The sequence below is a fragment of the Manacus vitellinus genome, unplaced genomic scaffold (genome assembly GCF_001715985.3).
Source record: "Manacus vitellinus isolate BGI_N305 unplaced genomic scaffold, ASM171598v3 scaffold_21_pilon, whole genome shotgun sequence".
Taxonomy (NCBI): Eukaryota; Metazoa; Chordata; class Aves; order Passeriformes; family Pipridae; genus Manacus; species Manacus vitellinus.
Window position 1 is genome coordinate 3041333 of NW_021939546.1, and position 24518 is coordinate 3065850.

The following is a 24518-nucleotide window of genomic DNA, read 5'->3' on the forward strand; positions in this document are numbered from 1 at the left end:
ACATAAAAAAGGAAACGACTATAAATAAAAATATATTTCTTGCTAATAATTAGATATTGCACTGTTTTATATTACCCATTTTATAGTTATATGCATAGTAAATTCTATACACACACACACACACACACACACACACACACACATATATAAGAGAAATATATAAGACCTCTTAGCCAAAGTTGGTTAGAAGGGAGTGAGAAAAGATAAACTCCTTCAAGCTGGAATACATAATTACAGTCACACAATGAAGTGCTAAAAAAAAAAATCAAGGAAGAATGATATTCAACTTTTTATTGATTTCCTGTTACTTTCTAAACAAAAAAATGATCAACAGTGTCAATACCACAGTAATTTACTGTTACAAAATTTACTGTGTAATTTACTGTGTTACAAAAATGCTCTGGTTGCCCAATTCTCGAGGGGCAGCAGACTTGTACTGCCTATATTACATTAGATTACACACAATGACTCAGGAGTTAGAACCCTCCTTGACTAGGGAACAACAGGATTTCTGGATGCATGTTCAACAGTGCAAGTAGAGCTTGCCTATGCAGGACAAGTGGACCATCTGTTTCAAAATGCTTTTTCTTAGGCAAGATCTTTTGTATCAGATGTAAAAACTGTAGTAACAGATATCATCTATAAAAGAATAAATATTATATAAGTTTTTTGGTCTCTAAAATAACTAAAATTATATAATTTACTGTCGAAAAGAATTGTGTTCCTCATAGAAGTAAATGCTTTTATTCCAGGTATGTTTTGGGGAAAAAACCCAAATAGGATATGGTCTTCCACTAGTGAGTATAATTTAGACTAAGAATTAAAAATTTAAAACCATGTGAAAAGTGTTTTCTAATACTATGGGGGAAAAACCAGAATCATCTTGCAGTTGTAAAAATTAGAGCAACAGCCTTTGTTACACATTACTCTTGCTCATCATTTTCTCCAGGTGCAGGACAACTGGCTTCATACTTTTTCTTCAGGCCTTTCAAATATATACGCAAACTGTCAGGGTCCAATCGAGAGTTTCTGGCAGTCTGAACCAATCTCATTGCTAAATGGTACGCAGCTCTCTGTTTCATCATCTCAGGAGTGCTCTTCTGCCTGTGCTGTTCTTAAAAATATGCATGCATTAAAATATGAAATAAATTATGTTCTATTATTAAAATACTAATATTAGCTATTTTCCAGCCTATTTTAGATCTCCCAATTCTGAGTTTGTATACAAACATTGCATCCAATACAGCTTTACCCTGAGAGCTGTCTTCTATTGTCACCTAACAGTGACCTTCAGTACAACCTTTTATAACTGGTTCCAGAAATACGAATTTTAATGAAATCTATTTTCTATAGGCAGTGCTTATCCTGTATCCTTTCAGAAACTGAAAATATATTTGAATTTTATAAAAACTGTGAATTACAGCATTACAATCTTCTACTACATACCAAAATTTGTTTTGCAATATGATTTGTGATTTCCTTTGCATCCAAAATTACAGATGATGGTAGGGAGGAAACTTCTGCAGCTTTTAGTCCTAAACATATAAAACATGAGTCAGGATTTTTGATGTAATTTTTATTTCTACCTTCCACATTATATCTTCCAGGATTAACTTAGCCTATTTTTTTAAAGGGTGAAGATTTAAATTTTACTAAAATAATTTTGGTACATTTTTTCTTAGTGTCCTTTTTTTTGTTGTTGTTAGTAACAATATGGTTTTGAGAGTTACAAAATAAAATATCTACTTTGTTGTAAAGCTACCTCTAAAATACACCTCCACATGAAGTTACTGCTTGTAATACTATAACTGGGTAGAATGAGACACATTAGGGGTGAAAGGGAAAATAATGGCATGGTGGTGTTAACAGCTTTCTTAGTTTAGTTTTTTAATTTGGCAGGCCAGAAAATACTGAGGTTGTGCTAAATGCACTCTCCATTAAATCCACACATCCAGTGAATATGGATGTCATGTTCCAATTTCTACTTTGTTGGCAATAGCCAAACTTCCAGATACTCAGGGTAAGAAAGAGATGTAAAGCATTTTTTGGGCCCTAACATGATTTTTTAACTTCTTCCTTTGCCTGTGCCCCTGAATGTTCTGAGGAAAGCCTGTAGCTCATTGGGTGCTTTAACACTGTAGGGTTAAAAATGAAAAAGGGTCATCAAGGGCCCTTGCACTCTTTCTTAGAATGCAACTTTGCTCAAGTAAGCTAAAGCCAAGACACCAACACAGAGCTTCTAAAGGTCTCCTCTTCTCTGAGAATACTCTCCAAACATACAATTCTTCTGAGTTAGTGGTCGTGTAGCACCTAAAATTGAGCCTGTGCTGCCAAAGGTAAACAAACGTATTCTGAAATTACAATTAAGAAATGTTTTAAATCCAGCTAATTGAAGCTTGACTGGAATAATTTCTAGTCTTCTGTTACCACTAGCTTGCAAAAGTCATGTGTAGATAATTTCCTATTGATTAAATGTTACCTAAATCAAGGATTCAACATCAGAATCTAGTATGTGGAAACATACAGATTTCTGTAAATCTTTAAAACATGTAGCTATGCCTTACTGTCACTCACTCCTTTATTGACCCATAATCCAATAGTGGCTCAACTCATTCAAACAGACATGAATCAAGTAGCTACTGACATTAGTAAAATTTTTTTTCACTACGAAATTACTTGTAAAGTCTTCATACTTCCTGAAACTACTATCTTACTACATGGTTACTTAGAACACACAAGTATTTGGAACACACTAGAGATCTGCAGATCTCTGTATCTTTCTTTGATAGAGAGAGATACAAACTCAGCAGAAACTGTCATCAGAAAAGTACTCTTCCATGCCTAATAAACGAAACAGTATTCCATAGCAGAATCCACTACCATAGTTCTTTTCCTCTGTGTATCCTTTAGAAAGTGTGTAAGTGTAGGCAAGTTTCTCCTTATTTCCAGCACTGCTTCTCACATGTTGCACTTCAAAATGGTAATTTTCCACATTGGGATACAAAGCATCCATATGACACAGTTCCAGGAAATGTGTAGCAAACAGTGTAAATGCCTAAATAAGGAAATAAGAAAGAAAAATTATTTTGGAAATAATCCTGAAATAAATTACAATAAATAAGAAGCATTAAATTATCTCACAGATGTCCAAGTCTTCCTCCAAACCACCGAAAAGCTATCTTCAAATTACTAAAGCAAATTAACATCTTTAAGTGATGAGTTCTACCATTGGTAAGTATATCTTTTACAACTGGGGATTCTCTTGCTCCTTTCTCAATAGGAGGAAAACAACAGAAGCAAAAGGAAACCCATCATGCAAAATCTGACTAGTGTTAATTTGAATGATTGTCAAATGGTTGCTTAATACTCTCAAGGAATGCTTTGTCAAAAGTACAAGCAACAGAAAATATCTGAGCTTTTCAAACCAAAAAGCCCACGAAGTACTCTGAACAAACTCTGAGGAAAAACAAACACCTGCACACTTACTTTAAAAAGCTTAGCAGCAACCTGAGCTTGATCACATAACCAGTAATACTAGAGGTGAAACTTTCAACCCATCTAAAACCATAATCCCCTTTTTTAAAGACTTTAACCTCTGTGACCAGTTCAGAATTTGTGTGGAACTACCACTGTTACTTTGAAAGGTAACCTCTAGGTGAAGAGGTTCACCTTTAACACTGAAGCATAAAGCTGTACTAAACAAAACTAAAGAGACTGGGTTATTCTCTTTCTTGACAAAAATACAAGCTTGCCAGCAAGTTGGAAAGATATGGTGACACGGTGTACTGGTTTTGGACGGACTAGTGTTAGTTTTCTTCATAGAAACTTGTGCTGTGCTATGTTTTGGACCAAGACAGTGCTGGTAACACAGCCAGGTTTTAGGTCCTGCTGAGCAGCACTTGCACAGCACCGAGGGCTGTTCTGCTCCTCACCTTGCCCTGCCAGCGAGCAGGCTGGGGGTGCTCAAGGAGCTGGGAGGGGACATGGTCAGGATGGCTGACCCCAGCTGTCCCCAAGGTTATCTCAGAGCATCCAACACCGCAATGAAAACTGCAAAGGAGGAGGAGAAGGGAGGGACATTCAGAGTTATGGTACCAGTCATGTGTAATGAAGCCCTGCTTTGCTGGAAATAGCTGAGCACCTGCCTGCCAATAGGAAGTGAGTTTCTTATTTTGCTTGTGCATGTAGCTTTCCTTTACCTAATGAAATGTCTTTATCTCAGCCCACAAGTTTTTGCACTTTTACCTTTCTGATCTCCCTCCCATTCCACTGTGGGGGATCGAGTGAGCTGGGTTGTGTTTAGCTGCCTCCTGGGGTTAAACCACGCCAATCAGTGAACAAAAGTGCAGCTTATGTCAGCATTTTTCCATCATCACAATTCTTATTATTCACCCATTATGAAAAATATCATATTTAGGCAAGAAATCTCTACAAAGCTGATGTTAAATTATGAGAAAATACTATATTTACTTCCAGGATGACAACATAATTCTAAGGTTTAAATTTTTTTCAAAACAGAATTACCTTTAAATTCAACAGATATTCACAGGTAGCATAACAAATGCCAATACCCTCTTCAGCACTGGTACCTCTGCCAAGTTCATCAATTATGATGAGTGATTTATCATTAGCATTTTGTATGATGTACGTTATCTAGGAAAATATTCAATGTGTTATCATTCCTATAAAGGCATTTTTTAAAAATAGCAAAATTTTGTGCTATTCAGATGAAACTGCAGAAATTTTTAAAAATATTGTCAAATATACAACTTTTACCTTTTCAAAGCTTTCAAACAGCTGTCAATTCTGATCAAGCAAATACTACAGCACTCTTTCTCTTTTCCATTGAACATACCACATTCCTTCAAAATTATATCAGTTTGGGAGAGGGACTTGAGAGGACTTAGGCCCCTACAAATAATCATTTAAGGTTTAAGCAAAACAAAAAATGTTGAAACTGCTATCAAACAAAGCACTGACTCTTACTTACATTGTAATATCTTTTAATTTAAGATATGCCTGGTTTTCTGTGGTTTATTAACAAAGAGATGAAGATTTCGGACTACTTTTCAAAGTATGCTATTTCAGTAGAAATATACCAGTATAATTTCTATTGGCTTAACAGTAAAAATGGGCCTTCGACCCAGGATTAGCTATGTTCAATACCTCTTTCATTTCCTTCATGAATGTTGATGCATTTGTTTCTATATCATCATCCATACCTATTCTGGTAAAAATCTGCTCTGCAATTCGAAAAGAACAATACTCTGCTGGGACGTAAGAACCTACAAAGCAAGTAAAATGTGAGTTTCTTTTATCAGTGTGATATCTGCCTGAATATGTCAGTGGGAAAAAAAAATAGTTTTACACTTGGTTTTCATGCACAGTAGAGAATGCACCTTACCTGATAAAGTTTCATAAGACAATGTTCTACCATGACTTTATGAGAAAAAAAATATTATATAGATACAATAATTAAAGAAGCATATTAAAAAACCCTTTAAGAAATCATATGCCTGAAGCTTGTGTCAGTCTAAAAGAATGAAAAAGTGAGAATAAATACTAGGATTAATTTACACTTCTGTAACCACTGATTTACCAATCACAAGAAATCTTAGCTTTTCAAACCCAAGGCTATATTGCCTTTATCAGACTTTGAGGCCTATTAGTTTTGCCAAACAGAAAAGAACAAGAAATCTGCAAAAAGACTTTATAGTCTCCTTTATTCATATTAAACTCCTGTTTTTGAGGGCAATTCCTCAAGAACTTGAAATTTTTGGGAACTGAACCCACAAACACATGATGGATAACTTTTTTTCTCCACTGCTAAGTAATTTCATTCTAGTAGAGTTAGAATCAGCCTATTAAGGACTCTGCCTGGTGCTACCAGACTTAGCTTTAAGAAAAAGGTCATGAGGAATTCCTGAATATAAGGATGAGTCTTAGTTAGATTTTACAAACAGTTGGTTTACTTTTATAATCTTAGTAACAGAACCTTGCAGTATTCATTACTACTTTTATTTGAAATAGTTGATTATTTATCTATTAATTATACCTGTCTGGAAACATGTTTCTCTACATAACTGAGGTATGCTCAAGGTCATCTGTTCCTTTTGGATGACTAACACACCTATGTCTGACCAGAATACTTCAAGGACACTTAGTATTAATCTAGTAAGGTGCTGGACTGAGTTATGGTGCTCCAAAGAATTAAGACCACACAGCTGTGCTTCTCTAAAGACAGACTGGGGAGCCTTCCAGGTACACAGATGGGCCCATAAATTTCCAGTGGCAGATGCAAAACCTGTAGTTTCCTCTGTCAGCAACACAAGAGCTGGTAGGAGTAAACAGACTACTAATTATGTGTTACTATTTTATTTAGATAAAATGTTATTCTAGAACCCAAATCATTCAACTTTATAAAAATTTTTAGCCAGAAAAAAAAAAAAGTGCTGCAGAAGATTACTACTATTGTACACTCTCACTCACCAATCTGTGCCATAATTTGACAGAGTGCAATCTGTTTTAGGTATGTTGATTTTCCACTCATATTTGGTCCTGTAATAATGACAAAATTGTTGCCCTCTGTCAGATACGTGTTGTTAGCCACAGGTTTTTCCACAGCTATTTTTTCAAGAATGGGATGCCATCCCTGCTTGATTGCTAAAGTATCCGTAAATTCTGGACGAACTAAAAGAGAAAAAAGATATAAAACACTGTGGAGTTAGTATGAAAACCCTTACATTATTGAACTAGTATGTTTTGAAATAAAGTTAATTCTTGCAGAGCCAAAGTCAAACGCTATTGTTTTGATGTCCCAGTTTTTACTTTCCTGTAGTGAGCAAGACCAACATGCAGGAAGAATTATCAACCACTTTCAGGTATACGTTCTGACTGCCATGCAAGTCTTCATGATTTATTACTACAAAAAGAAACCCATAACTAAAACTTGATTTCTAAATTAACATTCTGTGTTTGTGTTTTCTAGTAAGTAGGGCTAAAGAACTAAAGAAGTTATTTTTATACTGCTGCAAGCATATAAAGTACAGGGGTTGTGGACTTACTCCTAGGTATGTATCTTATATATGCATGGCAAACAAGGAAGTAGTATTCCTTCTAGTTTTATGTTACCATATTACAAAGATCCATTTGATGATGAGAGGTTGGATGTGAACCCACAATGTGCAGTTGCAGCTCAGAAAGTCAACTGTATTCTGGGTTGCATCAAAAGCATCATGGGCAGCAGGTGACGGGGAGGATTCTGCCCTCTGTCCCGTTGAAGTGAGACTCCACCTGCAGTGCTGCCTCCAGCTCTGGGGTCCCCAGCACAGGAAGGACGTCAATCTGTTGGGAGTGAGTCCAGAGGAGGCCACCAAGATGATTAGAGGGCTGGAGCACCACAGCTATGAGGAAAGGCTGAGAGAATTGGGATTGTTCAGCCTGAAGAAGGCAAGGCTTTGGGGAAGACCTTACTGTAGCCTTTTCAGTACCTGAAGGGGACCTACAAGAAAGCTGGAGAGGGACTTTTGACAAGGGCATGTAGTGATAGGACAAGGGGGAATGGCTTCAAACTGAAAGATATTGGAAAGAAATTCTTCCCTGTGAGGGTAGTGAGGCACTGTCACAGGTTGCTCAGAAAAGCTGTGGATGCCCTGTCCCCAGAAGTCTTCACGGCCAATCTGGATGGGGCCCTGAGCAACCTGATCTAATCGGTGACATCCCTGTCCTGCCCATGGCAGGGGATTGGAATGAGATGATCTTTAAGGTCCATTCCAGTCCAAATCATTCTATGATTTAATAATTTAGATGAGAAAGTCAAGTGGCAAAGGGACTGAACAGTACAAGTGACAGTCCATTTCTTTTGGTGGGCACATTCGTGCCTGGCTACACAAACTGCAGTTGCAGATTTACTGGAGACGCTGAATGGCTTTGGTATTATGATTATTGCTGAAGAAAACTTGTGCTCTGATTCACTTGTTGGGAAAAGGTTGTGATGCCTCAGTTACTGTTCATTTACAGATCAGTTCATATGCTGTGGCTGATATCAGCACATAAATGTTCACAGTCCATGCTGTGAAGTAAACAGATCCTGCCTATGGACTGGAGGTTACACAGCAGCATCAGTAAAGATAAGCTAACAGAAATCCTGAGATGGCTTCCAGACCTGATTTACACCATCTTGTGCTGTAGGTAAGTATCTCAAGCCAGCAGTAAAAGAAGACAATATACTGGAGAACTGGACTAGGGAAGCAGGATGAACAACACGCAGGTGAGCACTTAATCCTGGATTCCTCAGAAGGCTCTACTTCCAAAAATGTCTAAAAGTGTTACAGACATTGAAGGAGAGAAACAAAGGTAGACATATATTTTGTTTTATGGTATAAACGTAGCGTTGACCTGCTCTTATTATCTTGCTACCTTTAGAACAGAAAGAAGTGTAAACTCAGAATGTTCACAGACTTCACACTTTTGAACAAAATATACTTAAACTGGCTATCTTGAGAAGACTGACTGTGAATGCTTACGGCAGCTAACTGGAAGAATTTATTTTCAGTGAGCAGAAACAGAACGAACATCAGCACAAAATGGAGACAGACCAGAGACACTCAGCTAAAGACTACTGAGACTCACAAAAAGAAACAGAACGAGACCAAACAGCCCGGTTATTCTCCAACAGAAGGCTCTTTATCTGGCCCATAACAGAACCAAGGGAGGAACTCACCATAATCCGAAAGAGTGCAGGCATGGGCAAAGGAAAGCAGCATATCCAGCATAGACACAATGTCAGACAGCTTGTACAGGCAATGAATATGTTCATAGATCTCACTCAGTAGTTTACACACTATTCTGAAATAAGACACTGATTTAGCTGTTGCATGGCACATCCCATCCTGCTATCAGACACAAGACACATACCTCAAATACCAACAGCTCATATGAAAGCTTCACAAAGAGAATGAACTAAAAATATAGCTATGGAATCAAGCATGTTTTATTAACATGTGAAATGCCACTAATTCCTGTAGACCTTCATGTTAATAAAAACCTACAGGGCTGCTAGAAAGAATTTCCATTTAATTAACAGGCAACATTACACTTTAGTAAGTCTTCTGAATCAGACAGCAGAGCAACATGACATGCAGCAAGGACAAGATACAGAAATAGACAGTTCCACTCTAAATACAAGGAACTGATTGGAAGTAATGATTCTGCATTATTAATGCAAAATTGATGCATTCATTGTACCATTTTGTGTAGATAATTCACCCATAAAAATTAATATGATGACCAACCTTATTAATAAATGCCTATATATTTGCAATCATATTTAATACAATACACACTTTATGTTTGTTTTTTTTTGTCTCAGAACATACACTTGAACAGTGCTGCTTTGGACTATTTCTGTAAGTAGACATAACAGAAAGACAGCTTTAAAAAAACTGTAATTAGTCGTTAATTGGAGAAAATAAATGTAGTTAGCAAATATTAGGTAGTTTAAACAGGTCTTACAAGTAGGTCATGTGATATATTTCTCTCAGGGACTCCTGACATCTTTCATTCATTTTTATTAAATCTGCCGAAGTGAAGCTGTATGTATTCTTCATTTTAGTGATCTAAGGGGGAATTGAAACCAACAATAAGAACTTGCCTTATTATCAGAGAGAAAAACAGTTTCTAAAAAAACAAATTGGGAACAGTATGGGGGGTAAAAAAGGAGAAAGAACAACATCTGGTTTCATTTTTACCACATAATTTTTTTTACCATAAATTTTTATTAAAAATTAATTTCAGACAGCAGTTATCAGCAAGATACATAACTTCATATTTACACATTACATAATTGCATGTAATTGTACATTTCTGACTATAACTGGAACTATTAACTATAACTCAAAATAGGGTAGTTATAGAAACATACCAATTAAACCTTCATTTACTTCTAGCTATCTTCACTGAAATTATTTTGATTGTTACAGTATAGTGTGTACTTTATTAATATATACTATATATTTTACATAAAGTATACAGATATATTATGAAAAAATGTATCTTGTACAGATACCTTTGTAAATTCTGAGGGAAGCTGGCCATTGGGTAATGTTGAACAATCAGCATTCATCTGGATAAAAAATCCACGAGCAGAGCTGAAACTTGTTTTCAATGGTAGGTTGTACTTTTCTGCAAGTTGCGTTATCATACCTACAAAAAAAGATTTAACCCGAATTATATACTTTCAGGTACATACACATACTTGTGTTGGTACAAAGATGGATACTGCTAATGGATACTTAATAGAAGGTTTCAGAAGTAAAAAACAGTAGCATCTGTATTTTTCACTGTGTGTGAATGTAGGATTAGAAGGAAATAGGAAGTTCACAACAAATGACAGGTGCTAAAGTTTCTGATGCTCTTTTAGTTTTCCAATTATAGACTAAACTAAGATGGTCCTTTAGCTAGAAATCAACATTTTATATTAAAAAAAGGAAATCAATTTCAAAAGACTTTTTTTCCCTTCTATCTTGACTTAAACAGGAAAGTTACTATAACACAATAACGCACATCATGCTAAAATTCCTTTTGTTTTTACTTTCCAACTCTTAATATAGCTAAAAGGTAGACCGCAGAGAAATCAAGACTGTTTAAAATATAAAGAACCAAGAACTCAGATATTTGAAATGAAGAAGCTAAACCAAAGATTTACAGGTTTTATGCAGAATGCTTTAGGTGGAATAATTCTGTTACATTACTTTAGACTTTCTGTACTTTTACAGGATAAGGGGCAACAGAGCTTTCAATATAGGAATCACAATATAATTGTTCAACTTCATTAAAATACAATTGAGTTTTTATCTATAAAGGGAGCATCTCAGTAAGCATCTCAGAAGAACTTCAGTAGCTTATCAATGACAATCAATTTATACTAACACAAATACTTTTTACTTCTGCAAAAGTCATAGCATGTATGATTACATGGTTTCTATATGCCAGCTGCAATGTACTTTGAACTCCAAAAACCCAAAAATTTTACTGTCTAAATACCTGCTATATCATCAATGATTTCTGTGTATGTTCTACGAGCTACGTCGAGAAATTCATTGATGTTAGGTTTGACAGCATAGCACTTCTGGGTCCTCATACTCAGACATCCTTTTGTGTATCTTGTATCATCATTAATTACAGTTGTAATCTTTTCAAGTATGATTCCAAATCTGCAATATTAATTGTATCACTAATTAGACAGATAATACCTGATGATTTTTACTTGTAATATCATCCTTAGACTACAAATAGTATTGCAAATAATAGTATTCCAAATAACTGAAGCTAATTATCTACTATTAAAACAAAACACTACATTTCATTTCTATTTTCCCCTCAGAATGAAGTGTGACCATACCTAAGTCTGACCAAAGATACTATTCACATCTCTGGGAGATATAATCTTCCAGAGATACAAATTATTTCTCAAATATACAAGCAAGAGTTGATTTTTGCATTATTATGGGGACTCTAGGAAACCACTACTCATCTTTTCAGAATTATTTCTAATGGAGCTCAGTTCATCAGCAGTTGCAGTATCATAGCTAGCTCTTTAGCTTTTTTCCATGTATTTGTTAGTAGAAAATTGGAGTTTCTGACCATTAAAATCAGATTTTAGGTAAAAGAATTGAGCTGTACCTGTAACTATAGATAAGCAAAGATGCAACACCTTTAAACTTACAGGCACTTTTAAGATGAGTTTCTAAAATACTAGCTCAAGTATTACGATTAAATACCTTGTATCTTCAAGAGAATTGTAATAAGCCTTTAGCAGCTGTGTGTTACAGCTCCTTAAAGCAGCCTGTTGAAGATTAAAATATGAATATGAACAGTTACTTCTTTTTGTAGACTTTTTAAAGGACTGAAAGTTCTTGGATTCACTTATCAGTGAGGCTTATCAGCAGTTGCTAAGTACTTTGTGCAATCTGAGTGGAAGTTTCAGTTAAATCTTTGTTATAACATCAATTATTCAGGTAATGGTAGGAATCCTGCTCTTCAGAGTATCAGCCTCAAATGTGTATTTTCAACTGGCTTAAGAATCAACAGACTGTTGGAAGTATTGTGTTCTGCAAAACACATATATTTTTTTTACTTTATTGGTCCCTTCCAGCTTAAGATAATCTATTCTATATGCTATGAAAATTGACAAACTGCACTTTATAAACTAAGGACAAAATGGTCTGTACTTTACTAAAAAAAAAAAAAGAAAAAAAAAAGATGAGGACAAAGCTTACTTTCAGAGGCTCCACAAGTTCTAAAGTATGCTTCAAGTAGATTAAATTGGTTATTTTTGATTCAGCAGTTTTAACCTGTTGAAAAATTTTCAAAGTATTTGAGGCATTTGTATGTCTGACTGTTTAAAAAAGTTCTTAAGAACTAGTACAACTCATATTCTTAACTCTAACCAGTTTATACGTTTAATGAAAATTCCTAAAACGCTTCATAAGCTCACTTTGACAACTTAGTAAGTGCACAAATAAATGTTCACCTAAATTTTACATTGCCTACTGTGATAGCTTGCCCATCAGTAGCTAAGATTTTCATGTCTGCACTGATAAAGATTAAGTCTAATGATTGACTCACCCTGCTAACCCAAGCTGTGAAAACTTCTTTTAATCTTCTGTGTATACATAAGTCTGTAAAGCTCTACATACCTTGTAGACTTTTTCAAAGCAAATACATTAGGCATTACAATGAAGCACATAGCCTTTTCCATAAATGCCATTAAACACAACATAATCCAGTTTAGTTGATTTCTCTTTGGTTAATATATGTACATTGTTAAACACCTGACTATGTAATAATAAAAAAAATCCAATAAATATTTCAAAATTTTTCTTACTATAATGACTGTTCTTCAAAATGTTTCATCCACATACACATTCTACCTTGTTTTGTATGCCCCATTAACACTTATGATGAAGAATTTTGCTGCCAATATTAGGGCATAGCACATGCAGTACGTATGCACTGCGCAAGAGGATTTTAAGGAAATAACAGATAAGCACATGAACACAGGAGTATGACCCCACATGAAATATTTTCTCATTCATATATAATTATCTCTTTGCTCTTGTGATTGAGAGCATCTCTTGTCTTATCTTACATTCTATAAAAAGTTGTTTTCTATGAAAGATAGAACTAAACAATTCTAAATGCATGAACAGAAGAATGATAATTCCAAATAAATATGGGGTCTAAGTCCCATGATGGAATCAGACACTGAAAGGACAGATGTGGTCATATCTGAAAAGCTGGTATTTCCTTATGGAATGTACTCTTGCCTAATTAGTTCTTACACGAATTTTAACTGAACTGGTGTCTGAACTTTGTACATGCTGCACTTAAGACCGAAGGGAGAAAATTAATGAATACAATCAGCCAATAATTCTTCTATATAATGTTACTTTATGATTCATTCATGACCAAAATGCAAGACTATCCTCTACAGCATCTGAAATCAATTTGCCCACAGTCAGCTGGATATGTAAAGCAAAATGATCAGAGAAGCAGCTGACTGGTTTTTGTGCTGGAGACTTAAATATTATAGCCTCACAGACTTAACTGCTGTGTCAGTGGACCAGCCCTAGTTTAACTTTTCTATTTCCTGCAAACTCATTTGAACTAAAAGTACTGCTACTTTCTCCCTGTCAGAGAAGGAATCAATTTGTCACATACCCGGAACCTCGTCAGGCACAAAATCTGCTGAACTCGTTCTTCAGATGGGTAATCAAGTAATCCAAAGTAGGTGGTCCTCATTTCTACCAAAAGTTGGATGCTGAATGAACTTGTAAGGATCTTTCATGATTGAGACAAGAGGGTCTTGAAGGAAATCTGTGTTGCGTTTATTTTGTCCAGATTCCTTTACTTTGCTTATATATGTAAACTTTGTAAGAAGTAGTACTTGATTTCACCAGTAATGTAATTTTTCAAGTAACGCATCTCAGCAAGATTGGCAACTGACAGTCCTCCTTAGGATGAGAGAATGCTCATGTTGAACAGATCACTCACACTTTAGTAACTGAAACTGTAGGCTTTTCAGATGTGCACCTCTTCTGTTAACTGGTGGGAGGTTTACAATGAAAATTTTTATGGAGAATAGGAATGAAACATACTGAATGTGTTAACCTAGTGTTTGATAAAAGCAACTGAGTTAGCACTTGAATGAACACGTCTGTTGTGTGGATAGTGGGCTCTGCTACATTGGAACCAGTGTACAGTGAAAACACTGCAGTAAAAGGTTTGGTGTACATGGCCCTGAGCATACATAAAGGCATCCAGTCTGACAGTTTTAGTCATACAAATGATCTCTCATTCACGTTACAGATGTCTACAAGGAAAGCTGGGAGCAGTAAACATTCCGGGTTTTGCATATGTCATTAAAGAGATTTATCTGCATTCATTATAGTCCTGCTGGAGTCTGTACCTGATTTCTTTAACTAGCATTAGACAAGTCCTTTATCTAAGCAGGACAGTCAGCATGTGAGAAGACACTGAGGTGAGAGAGTTGTATGTATCTATGATGCTGGCATAAAGATATATACTTACTCTATTTTGGTACTTGTATTACATGTGTTTTAACGTACAGAGTGATATATAAGGCAAAGTCTGATGAAAAAAATAATCTTGCTTTGAAAAGTAACAGTCACCAGGACTGTAAATCACCATGCACTTTTTCCACTGATGCTGATGTGAAGAAAATTCCTCTCTCTCATCCGAGTACTGTCAAAGAGGATGTACATTTATAAAGAATAAAGGTGGGGAGTGATGAAAAAGTAAACATTTTTGGAAGTATACTTGCATAAATTAAGATGAACATAATATTGGTGTAAACATGAATTTTTCTAACATTCTGCTACAAGAATCATCTACTGCTGTAACATAAGAGACAAACTTAATTTATAATAACATTATTCCATGCCTTTTTAAGATGCAGCTTTTTTTCTAATGTATTATGTATATTTATAGATATCACATTTATATATTGCATGTTATAACCAGATAACTGATTGTCAAGGTGTATTTCGAAACATACCGTATCCTGCTTTGGAATTTGTACCAAAACTGAAAGTAGTTGTTCTGTATCCAAGAATTTTGAGATAACTGTAAAACAAAAGTAAACACATCAGAAATTGAACTGAAATTGTAATAAAATCTATTTTTTTTTAATGCACACAATTATTTAGTGACACTAATGCTAATCTTTTTCTTACATGCTATCTTCATCAATTATTTACAGGGTAAAAACAAAGTTAAAAAATAGCTGCTGTCTAAATTATTTTGTTGTAACTACATTTACTATACCTAAGCATGTCGTGATCACTACATAAGTAGACATTCGTCAATTCAGAAATATTCTTTTTCTTAGACTGAATCATATTTCACAGATTAAGATTACATGATCCAGCTTCAGGTGGACTAACTCATACTCTGGCATTGTATTTTACATTTTTCTGGATCCCTATGTTTTATGAAGCAACAGGAAAAAAATATGTATACACAAGTATTACTTCAGCAGTGCCTTTATTTGTTTAATGTGTAATTTATGTACACTTGTATACATCAAACACAGTGCATACCTAGCCACAGAGGTAGAGACAAACTCCAGTTCTTCGAAAAAGCTATGGGCTCACTGACCTCTACACACTTCATCAGAGAAATTCACTTTTCTTAGCAAAATACTTGAGAAAAATATCACATCTATGATATTATAGATTACTTCAAAAAATTAAGCGTCTACTATGTCACCTAATAGAGCATTAAAAAGATACTTTTCAAACATATTGAGTCACATTACATACTTCCCCATATTAGAAAAAATGTTTAACAAGAAATATAATATTAGGTATTAAAAAATAAACTACTACCTGCTTGAAGACCAAAAAAGAGCTCCTCATCCTGGAGTAATTCCTGAACACAGTCCAGTCTCATGTTAATTGTTTCAGCATCAACCAGAGGTTCCAGGATATTGGACCTAAGTCTTCGACTTCCACCAGGAGTTTTAGTGTAATTTAGGATCCCAAAAAGTGTGTGACCATTCCTTTGAAAATAAAACAGATTTGAAGAATACACCCACCAAAAAAAAAGACGGTAAATGTCAAGTGACATTTTCAGGTAAGAGTATCCTACAAATTGGAGGCGTGTTTTTGGGATGCTCAGCATCTTCCTGTTTGCCACACATATTATATGAACTACTGCAGTTTAGCAAGTCAGATAATGTAATTTAATATAATATTAGCCCTCAATTATATAATTTTCCAAAGTCTAGAAATACATTTCTACTTAGTATTTTCCTCATTTTTTGTAATAGTATTTCTCTGCCCAAATATGTTTTTTAAATGCTCTGAATGGTATGTAAATTCTTTCATACAGAAATAAATATAACTGTCAGCTCTTTGACACAAATGTCAAGGAAACTTAGTGAAATACAACTTTATAAAAGCATAAATTGCAAAAATATTCTTACCGAGAATCTCTGTTATTAATTACTAGTTCAAGATTTTGTGCTGATGATGAATCTATCATAGCTGTTTTCTCACTCCCCTGGAAACGCACCTTGAGTGATTTAGGAGCATAAACGGAATTTTGAATAAATTCAACATATTTTAGCAAAGCTGAAGCAGCTGCAAGACAGTAATACCTAGGGAAGAAACAATTTTTAATGAATGTTGAATAGTGCTATTGAAGTATCACAAAAGCCATGCAAGACAGAAATAACATTCACACTTCTGCTTGACAACTACTGGGATTAATAGCACTGAAAAAGCAGTATATTTCAAACATGCACTAACACATGTCCAGTGAACATGTATATTCTTTCAAATCAAATATTCATGAATGTTTGAGCCTCTGTACGCTCTACACTGTATAGCTGGTAGTGTGAACATAACATATTTCAGTAGTTACATGCGACTTTAAGACCCTGGTCACCAAGTGTCACTACCTAAAATTGTTGATACACGGAAAACATTTGCTGAGGCCAGAAAAAAAGGCAATCATAGCTCTTCAAATTTATCTCTAAGGGAAGAATGGAAAGGACAAAGTGGAAAGCTGTGGAAACTCAAAAAACCACGCAACTCTACAACAGGCTTTCTATTAAGGTTTCTAGATATACCAGAAACACCAGATGGCAAAACAGAAGGACAGCTCTGCTGTGATTTTCTAACTTTTGCAACAAGACAAAGGCTCATGTAGTGAGAACGTAAAAAGTTGTTAAAAACTTATCTGGACACAGTATGCTTTTCCTTATTTAAACATACTTTGATTGAACCTCCATGAAAACGGTGCTAAATTCAGATGCACACAATTGTTCTATGTATTCCAAGCCCTTTGTTTCATTGAAGTATTTTCTTTGGACAGTTGTAAAAGTCACATTCTGTGAAGACGGGGATGAAAGTAAATAGTTTTAAAAGTTACATCAGACAGACTTCTCTATTTTTCTAGTGATATGTATTCCTAAGAAATCTATCAACTGACTCTGCAATGTGTCTTCACACAAGTGTTCACTCGAGCTCACTCGCAGAGGCAGGTCAGTGTAACTCAACACAGATACACCAGTGATTTATGAGCAAAAAGGAGGAGAGAGGTTAGAAGTAGAAGAGGACTCATGAAGAGGCCATCAGCTCTGTAGGCATGAAGCAATTCAGGTAGTAATTACTACAGGTAATTATAAAGGTTCTGAGGCTTTAAAACTCATAAATTACATATACTAGGGTCATCTCACTGGCCTTTACCCTGCCAATGCTCTTTTTCCAATTCTGTGATACGTCAGCCCCATGGATTTATCAGGTTGAGAGAAGAAGGGAGAAGCAAAAGAAAATGCTGGATTTTTGTTTAATTTCTGAATCTTTCCTAGGTTCGGTATTACTCAAATTACCCAATGCCACAAATTCAGAACTTTCAGCTTTAATCAGTAATATACTTGTGTCTTTAACTGTCAGGATTAGAAGTAGCAGTGTGGGAGCTGCATTTTGATTATTCTTTGCCATGGTAAAATTAGACCCAAAAATCAAAGAAAACAAAATCTGTCTGCATTTAACATTTTAAAAGTTGTCCAAAACTCTCAAATCAACAATCATATAAAAATGACCAACAAAAACCCTAAAACATGGAATGAAATTTAAGATCTCACCTTGAAATGCTCTGTAATCAGACTGAACAGTTTTGTTGTGTTCCCTGCATCACAAGCAGTGTTTGACATTATTATTTCTAATGGTGTTAAAATCTTGAGTTTAGTAATAACCTAAACAAAAAATAACAAGCCATAAATAATCTAAAATATTTTAGACAATAAAGAACCAGCAATAACAAATTACAGAACCCTAATATTTTAAAATCAGTTCCAGCCTTGCAAATGAAGACCAAATTTTCTGCTAACTTCTACACTAATGAGTCAAATTCATATGTATCTATATATACATAAAACTAAATTTAAAAAAGAAGCCAAACAAACAAAAAATAGAGTTTATCCCCCATTATTTAAACATATCTGCCATTGAAGCAAGAGACAAATATGCAAAACTATATTCCATGGCTATGATGGGAGGATGACTTATTTCAAGAGATGGCAGCTTTCTGGGCTTGCAGCTGAAAGGTTAATGGTGCTCTGGAAGAGGAAGCAATGTAACAGGTCTGAATACTATTACTCTTTTGATTGAGACTCGTTTTAGATTTTGTTCTAACCTCCTCTTGTAACATTGATATCAGTCTTAATATGGCTAAAAATGTGCATATTTAAACCAGCTTTATGTTACACATTTCCTGTAGGAATTAAAAGTAGATTATGTGCTCTTCTATTTTTTACTGTGTAAGAAAGGACAAACATCATTATGCATTTATGTTCACTTATACCAGCATGCACAAATTCTCAAGGGAGAAATATGAAAAAACAGACTATATTTTAAGTGCTTAAAAGTTAAGATCTGAAAGAAGGGAGAGATGATGTCCCAATGGAAAGGTGAACAAGCATGAAAAATACACAAAATAAATCATCTAAGGGTATTTGGGGTGGGAGAGCTGTCACTGCCCCTCATGTCTCCTAGTAATTGGGAAGTTTATTTTCAGAGATGCAACAGTTAAAGCAAATATTGAAGAATTTAAAGAATACAACAAAACTTCACTGAATTAATTTTCAGAACATTTAAAAATAAAAGGGTGCACAAGAAAGAGAAAATACAGCTGGATACCAATCACTAGCAAAACATGGATTCTGACAGTGTAAGAAAACAGCTGATCAGCAGATCGACATCATTAAAGTGTGTTAGTATTGTTAAAGGTGTTATTGTAGCATGCTATCAATTAGTATTGATAGTATTGTTAAACATGTTAGAGATTGAGGCAAGAAATTAGGTTGTGTAGTGCATTTGGGAAAAAGCAGTTGTAGAGCAGCATCTCTTTTTTTTTGGACTGGATGGCGAATACAGTACCAGGTATGTGCACAGAATGGAGAACTCAGTGATCTAAATGAAAAATTAAGTACATATCTCTACAAATAAAAATGCCAGCTTTTACAATGGTAAGACAGGACAACAGTGAACAATCTGGCCACAGCCTGACAGGTTGTCATAGAAGATGATAACTTACCAGGAAGAGAGTCATGTTATCAGAGTTTAAAGAGAAGGTATGAAAGACTTCTGAAAAGTAATTGCATTTTATCATTAAATTCAAGACAAAACCAAAAGTAGAGGGGTGGGGAAAGAGTTTGGGCAGCTAAAATACTTCTCAGTTTGAAAAAGATAAATTTCATGGACAATAACAGTTCTTAACCCTGAGAGAGCACAACAGGGAAACTCTGGACCACAAACATAGGTACTGCTTGCTAAAAAGAAAGCCTTTTACTCTTTGAAGTAACTGCAATTGTTATGAAATCATTAGTAAAATTAGAAAACCATTTCCATAAAAATAATCTGACATTTCCTTGCAGAATTCTAGTCTTATTCTTTTGATTAGAAGATTTTTTCCTACTAACAAGCAAATCAATTTTTCTTTTTTAAACCTCTAAGTGAATTGTTATTTAAGTTGCCACATGATCATCTGAATGTCTACATTTTCTCAAGCAATCTCATAGCTGAGTCATAGCTATTTACTTTCCTAAGTAAGTTTTTGTTTCTTTGAATATTGCAAAGATGCTACAAGCCACATTATTTTCTAGCATGTGTAACTACAACAAAAACATTACATTAGATGTTTCATTAATGCTCCTGCATAAACCACTGAGACTACTCTCCAAATTAATGTAGAATACGCAGTGCTGGTAAGCAGAACACTTGGCTGTAAATTGAGTGAATTTCCTTTCAAACTGAGAAGGAATATTTCTGCAACCAAAGCCAGCCCTGTAATTACTCTACCACACACACACATTTATGCAGTTCAGTTCTCAGAGTTCTTTTGCCTGATGAAAAATATTTTCAAGTTCTACTACCATACATTGCCCAATGCTCTTCAAAGCAAGGCATCTCACTCCCATATACAAGTGTATTTTGCAAAAACATTCTTTCCTCTCTAAAATTGAGGCACAGTAAAGAAAACAGCAGCCCTTTCAACACTTCCCATTTTCTAGAACTTGTTACCTTCATTTTTGAGAAATCTCTTCCACAAGTTAGACATTTAATTTCCCTTTAGTCATAAGCTTTTTTCAAGAAAGTAAATCACAATAACTAGACTACAAAATACCTTGGCATAAGTTGTATTGTCTGCAAATTGTGATAATATCATCTCAGGATTTTTTAAGTCAATACTGGCCATTCCGACTTCACCTCTGGCAAGGCCTCTTCCTTCTACTACAGCTACAATAACTGATGCAACACTATGAGCAGAGACTGCAGATGAGGATGTAACTGTAAAACAGTCGCACATATTCAGTTACAATCAATACAGATCAATGCAAGATTGATCAAGGAGCATCACAAACAATAGAGCGAGAATAAACAAATACAGACACAGGTAGGCTTCAGGAACACTGAAGACTGAATTCATAATCATCAGTCAGACTGTGAAATAACTCACTTTAAATCCCACTACTTTTGCACAGCACACAGGTACACATAACATGGCACAAGGCATCATTATCCTGGAGCACAACTTTGTTCATACAAAGTACTGCAAAATGTACCCCCAATGAGCTACTGTGTTAGTGTTCTGAAGAACTAGTGTTCTACACCTCTGAAGATGCCAACCTAAAATGCATAAAACTTGCATCAAGAAATTTGAGAATTATATTGTATGTTATGTCCAATGCATTACAAGCCTAAAAAGATGCCCCAATTAAAGATTTGCATGAATTTGGGCTCTTCAGTTTTAGTGACCTCATGTCAACTGACATGTCCACACATATAATTAAATTTTGGGCAATCTGAAAAAAGTCTGAATTCTAACTACATTGATAATTCATACATGAATGCAAAGCAAGTGACAAGAGGATGCAATACCAAAACACTTCCTCAGTATCTAAAGGAGTATTTTCCTGTTGCTGTACTGTTCATTGCCAGCATTCTCTGTAGTACAAAACACAGTCTGTGTTGTGTTTTGAAATGTATTTCAATGTATTTCAGTATCTTAACACATCAAAAAATTAAACTGAACTTAACAAAATAACATAAGAAATGTAAGTAGGATTATTCCCTGTAAGAACTGTTAGTCTTACCAGAATATCCCATAAGAGGGGTATGGCTTCTGCAAACAGATCTACTGGAAGAGAGGGGTGTTTTTCCAATACATGTGCTATTCAGGCCTCGCACAGAGGAAGAAGTTGTGAGATTCAGTGTGTTAGCATTTTCTACACAAGAACTTTTGTCCCCAAAATATGATTCTGAGGAAGGGAGAAAGAAGTGAGTTACAAAAAAAGACACAAGTTTTTATTCAGAAAATAATATACAAATATACAGCTTACAAAACTTCATTTTTCTTAGTAGAAATATCACGGCAAAATGTCATTCTATAAAAGCTCTCCAGAGTACAAAATGAAATTAAAAAATCAGACTGTTTTGAAAACAAGCTTGCATTAATATGATTATTTTCTACAAGGGCATTACTTGCAAAGGCAATAAAAATCTAATAGTTTACATTGCTGGACTGAAATGATACAATAAAAGTTAAAAATTTCATATTCTAATGAATTCTAGATTTATGAAAGAATGCTATGTCAGCTCTATGTCGCATTTGCCTGTCAGCTTTAAAATCATTATCCAAAATCACACATTTATGAAAACATTTTTTTTTTAAAGCTGAGCATTCCTTTCAAAAAACAGAGCAATAAAAGAAAGCAAAGAATTGCTTAAGCATGATCTCCCTTTGAATCTATGGGGATCAACTCTCACAAATCACACAATAATCTGGGATATATTTTTTTAACAGTAGTTTCTTTTACACATGTATTTAAGATCTATCTACATTTTTAAGTCCTGCAAAATATCTTTGTCTCAGAACACTAAGTTTCTAAAAATTATTTAAATCATTTACTTGTTTTCAATTCTCAAGATGACTGAAAACATCATATCCTTAATCAAGTTTAGATAATTGCTTTTTAACATAAAAAAATGAATGAAAATATAAACAGCTGTTCCACTTAACACTTACAAAATTCCAGGTATTAAAAGACAGGTAAACTCAAATGTTTCTGTGCCTTACATTACATTAAAAACTGATAAGCAAGACAAAATATGTCAGTATTCTTCTCAGATGACCCTTTAACCACACGAGTCTTTATCATGGTCAGATGGCACAAAAATATTTATAGTACTGGGGTTTGTTTGGGGTTTTTTTGAGGGGCAAGGTGGGGTTTTTTGTTCATTTTTTTAATCTTAAACGGTAACAGTTGATAAAAATATTAGTTCAGACTGGTTGGGGGTTTTTTTTAGTGGACAAATCAGCATTGCAATGCATACGGATGATTTTTAAAAATAGTATTCACTTAAGACTTTGACATAAGTTCTCTCAGAATTTTGGCAGAAGAGACTTCACTCTCAGAAGGTCCTGAATCTCATATAACATGGGGAAAACTGTAATTTTAAGACCAGATGTACCAAGCCATACATATATATTTCTTAAAACCAACATTTAAGATATGCCCTATTGAAATTAGCATTCTAATTTGAGGATTTTAGGGTTTTTTTAGGATTCCTCAGTAATCATGTACATTATCCAAAAAACATTTTTTCCTACTTTCCAATTTATGTATAATGGAGATATATATACTATGGAATGCATTTCAGCAAATGTTAAAATAATTTTTTCTGCCTGCCAAGATACAGACTTTGATAGTAGTACCAAGTCCTGTGACAGCCCTACTGATGCACAAATCTTCCTTATGCGGTTGTTGAGGTGTCTCGTCCTCGGGGAGCAGCAGTCTGGTGTTAAAAGTAAAGTATGGCAAATACAAAATGTAGGACCATAACGTTCTTACCACACATCAAGGATGACAAGCACTTAAAACTACTTCAAAGGTCAGGAAAAAAAAAACAACAAAACAACACAAAACCAAAAACCACCAACAAAAACACCGAAACAACCAACAAACCAAACGCAAACCCAAAACCCACCAACTGAACGTGGTTCAAAGTCTCTCCTGTGAAGCAAATACTGTGTAGCAATTCAAACCAGTTTATTGATCCCTCCAGGGAACCCAGATACTACTATCCAAAGAAAGTAAGAGAGATTTATTTACAGAAGTGCTAACGAATTCCATCGTCCTGGCAGGCTAAATGAAAAAAAAGTCGCTAAGACGGTGGGTTGCTGCTGGCCCCTCTCAGTAAGCACCGCTTGTAACAGCTCTCGCGGAACCAGACCCAAGCACAGGGGGCAGGAGGATAAAGAAGGAGATCGAGCCCCGTGCACAGACCACACCGCACCTCCTCTATCGGAAACTGCCGCCTTGGCCCCGCTGCTCCCGGCGGCGGGCCCGGGAGCGAGGCCTCCCGCTGGAGTTGCCCGGCCGCGCCGCGCCGCCTGAGGAGCCGCCGGCGCTGTCCGAGCTGCGCGGCGTCTGCAGCAGCCCGGGTGTAGCGGGGGCGTCCGCTCCGCCCGCCCACCGCGCGCGGCGTGGAGGAGCCGCGGCTCAGGCAGGACGAGGGCCGACGCGGCCCCGGCCGCCCGCGCCCGCCATGGGCGACCCCTCAGCGCCGACCCGCCCCGCGCTCCGAATGGCGGCCGGGAGCCGCCGGGAGCGCCCCTGCTCGGAGCGGCGGCACCGCGACCCCGCCGCGTCGGGATGGGCGCCCGGCCGGGTCAAAGAAAGGAAGTTATCGAGGTGCAGCTATAAATGATACAGCAGTAAACAGAGCTGCTGTCCGTGCAGCGGGTTTCATTATAAATAGGCAAGGAGCAGAAGAACGCGAGGAAAGGGCCTGCTATGCTCTTTCCAGCAGGAGTACTGCATTTAAACATAATTCGTCCCGAATTAATTCTTCACCATTCAAACTGTTTCAGCGGGAGCTTCACAGATGTTTTCCCCCTGCTCAAGAGTTTTGGTACAAAAAGAT

At 35.8% G+C, this 24518-nt stretch overlaps 1 protein-coding gene across 2 annotated transcripts; it reads right to left on the reverse strand.

The window, feature by feature from the left end:
* Window positions 1–357: 357 nt before the first annotated feature.
* MSH4 (mutS homolog 4) lies at window positions 358–23938 on the reverse strand. Of its 2 annotated transcripts, XM_029959774.1 has the most exons (20): window positions 23580–23938; window positions 21686–21850; window positions 20716–20879; window positions 18176–18286; window positions 17304–17419; window positions 16511–16684; window positions 15912–16084; window positions 15080–15147; window positions 12279–12353; window positions 11781–11845; window positions 11044–11213; window positions 10067–10203; window positions 9514–9617; window positions 8723–8847; window positions 6490–6690; window positions 5167–5285; window positions 4525–4653; window positions 2881–3055; window positions 1447–1535; window positions 358–1109 (listed from the first exon to the last, which is right to left on the reverse strand). In XM_029959774.1, the coding sequence occupies exons 2-20, from the start codon at window positions 21696–21698 to the stop codon at window positions 924–926; spliced, it is 2394 nt and encodes a 797-aa protein (XP_029815634.1). In that variant the 5' UTR covers window positions 21699–21850; window positions 23580–23938; the 3' UTR covers window positions 358–923. The 2 variants fall into 2 exon arrangements, with proteins under 2 accessions (XP_029815634.1, XP_029815635.1); XM_029959775.1 differs by lacking the exons at window positions 20716–20879; window positions 23580–23938 and having other exon boundaries at window positions 2842–3055; window positions 21686–21793.
* Between the last annotated feature and the right edge of the window lie 580 nt (window positions 23939–24518).

Bases quoted from the DNA above. Each gene is read 5' to 3' on its own strand.
- MSH4 (XM_029959774.1), bottom strand. The intron at 4,654-5,166 runs GTATTGAACATA...ATATTTTCCTAG, and splicing joins TCATGAAGGAAATGAAAGAG to ATAACGTACATCATACAAAA. The intron at 1,536-2,880 runs GTAGTGGATTCT...TTATATGTTTAG, and splicing joins CACAGAGGAAAAGAACTATG to GACTAAAAGCTGCAGAAGTT.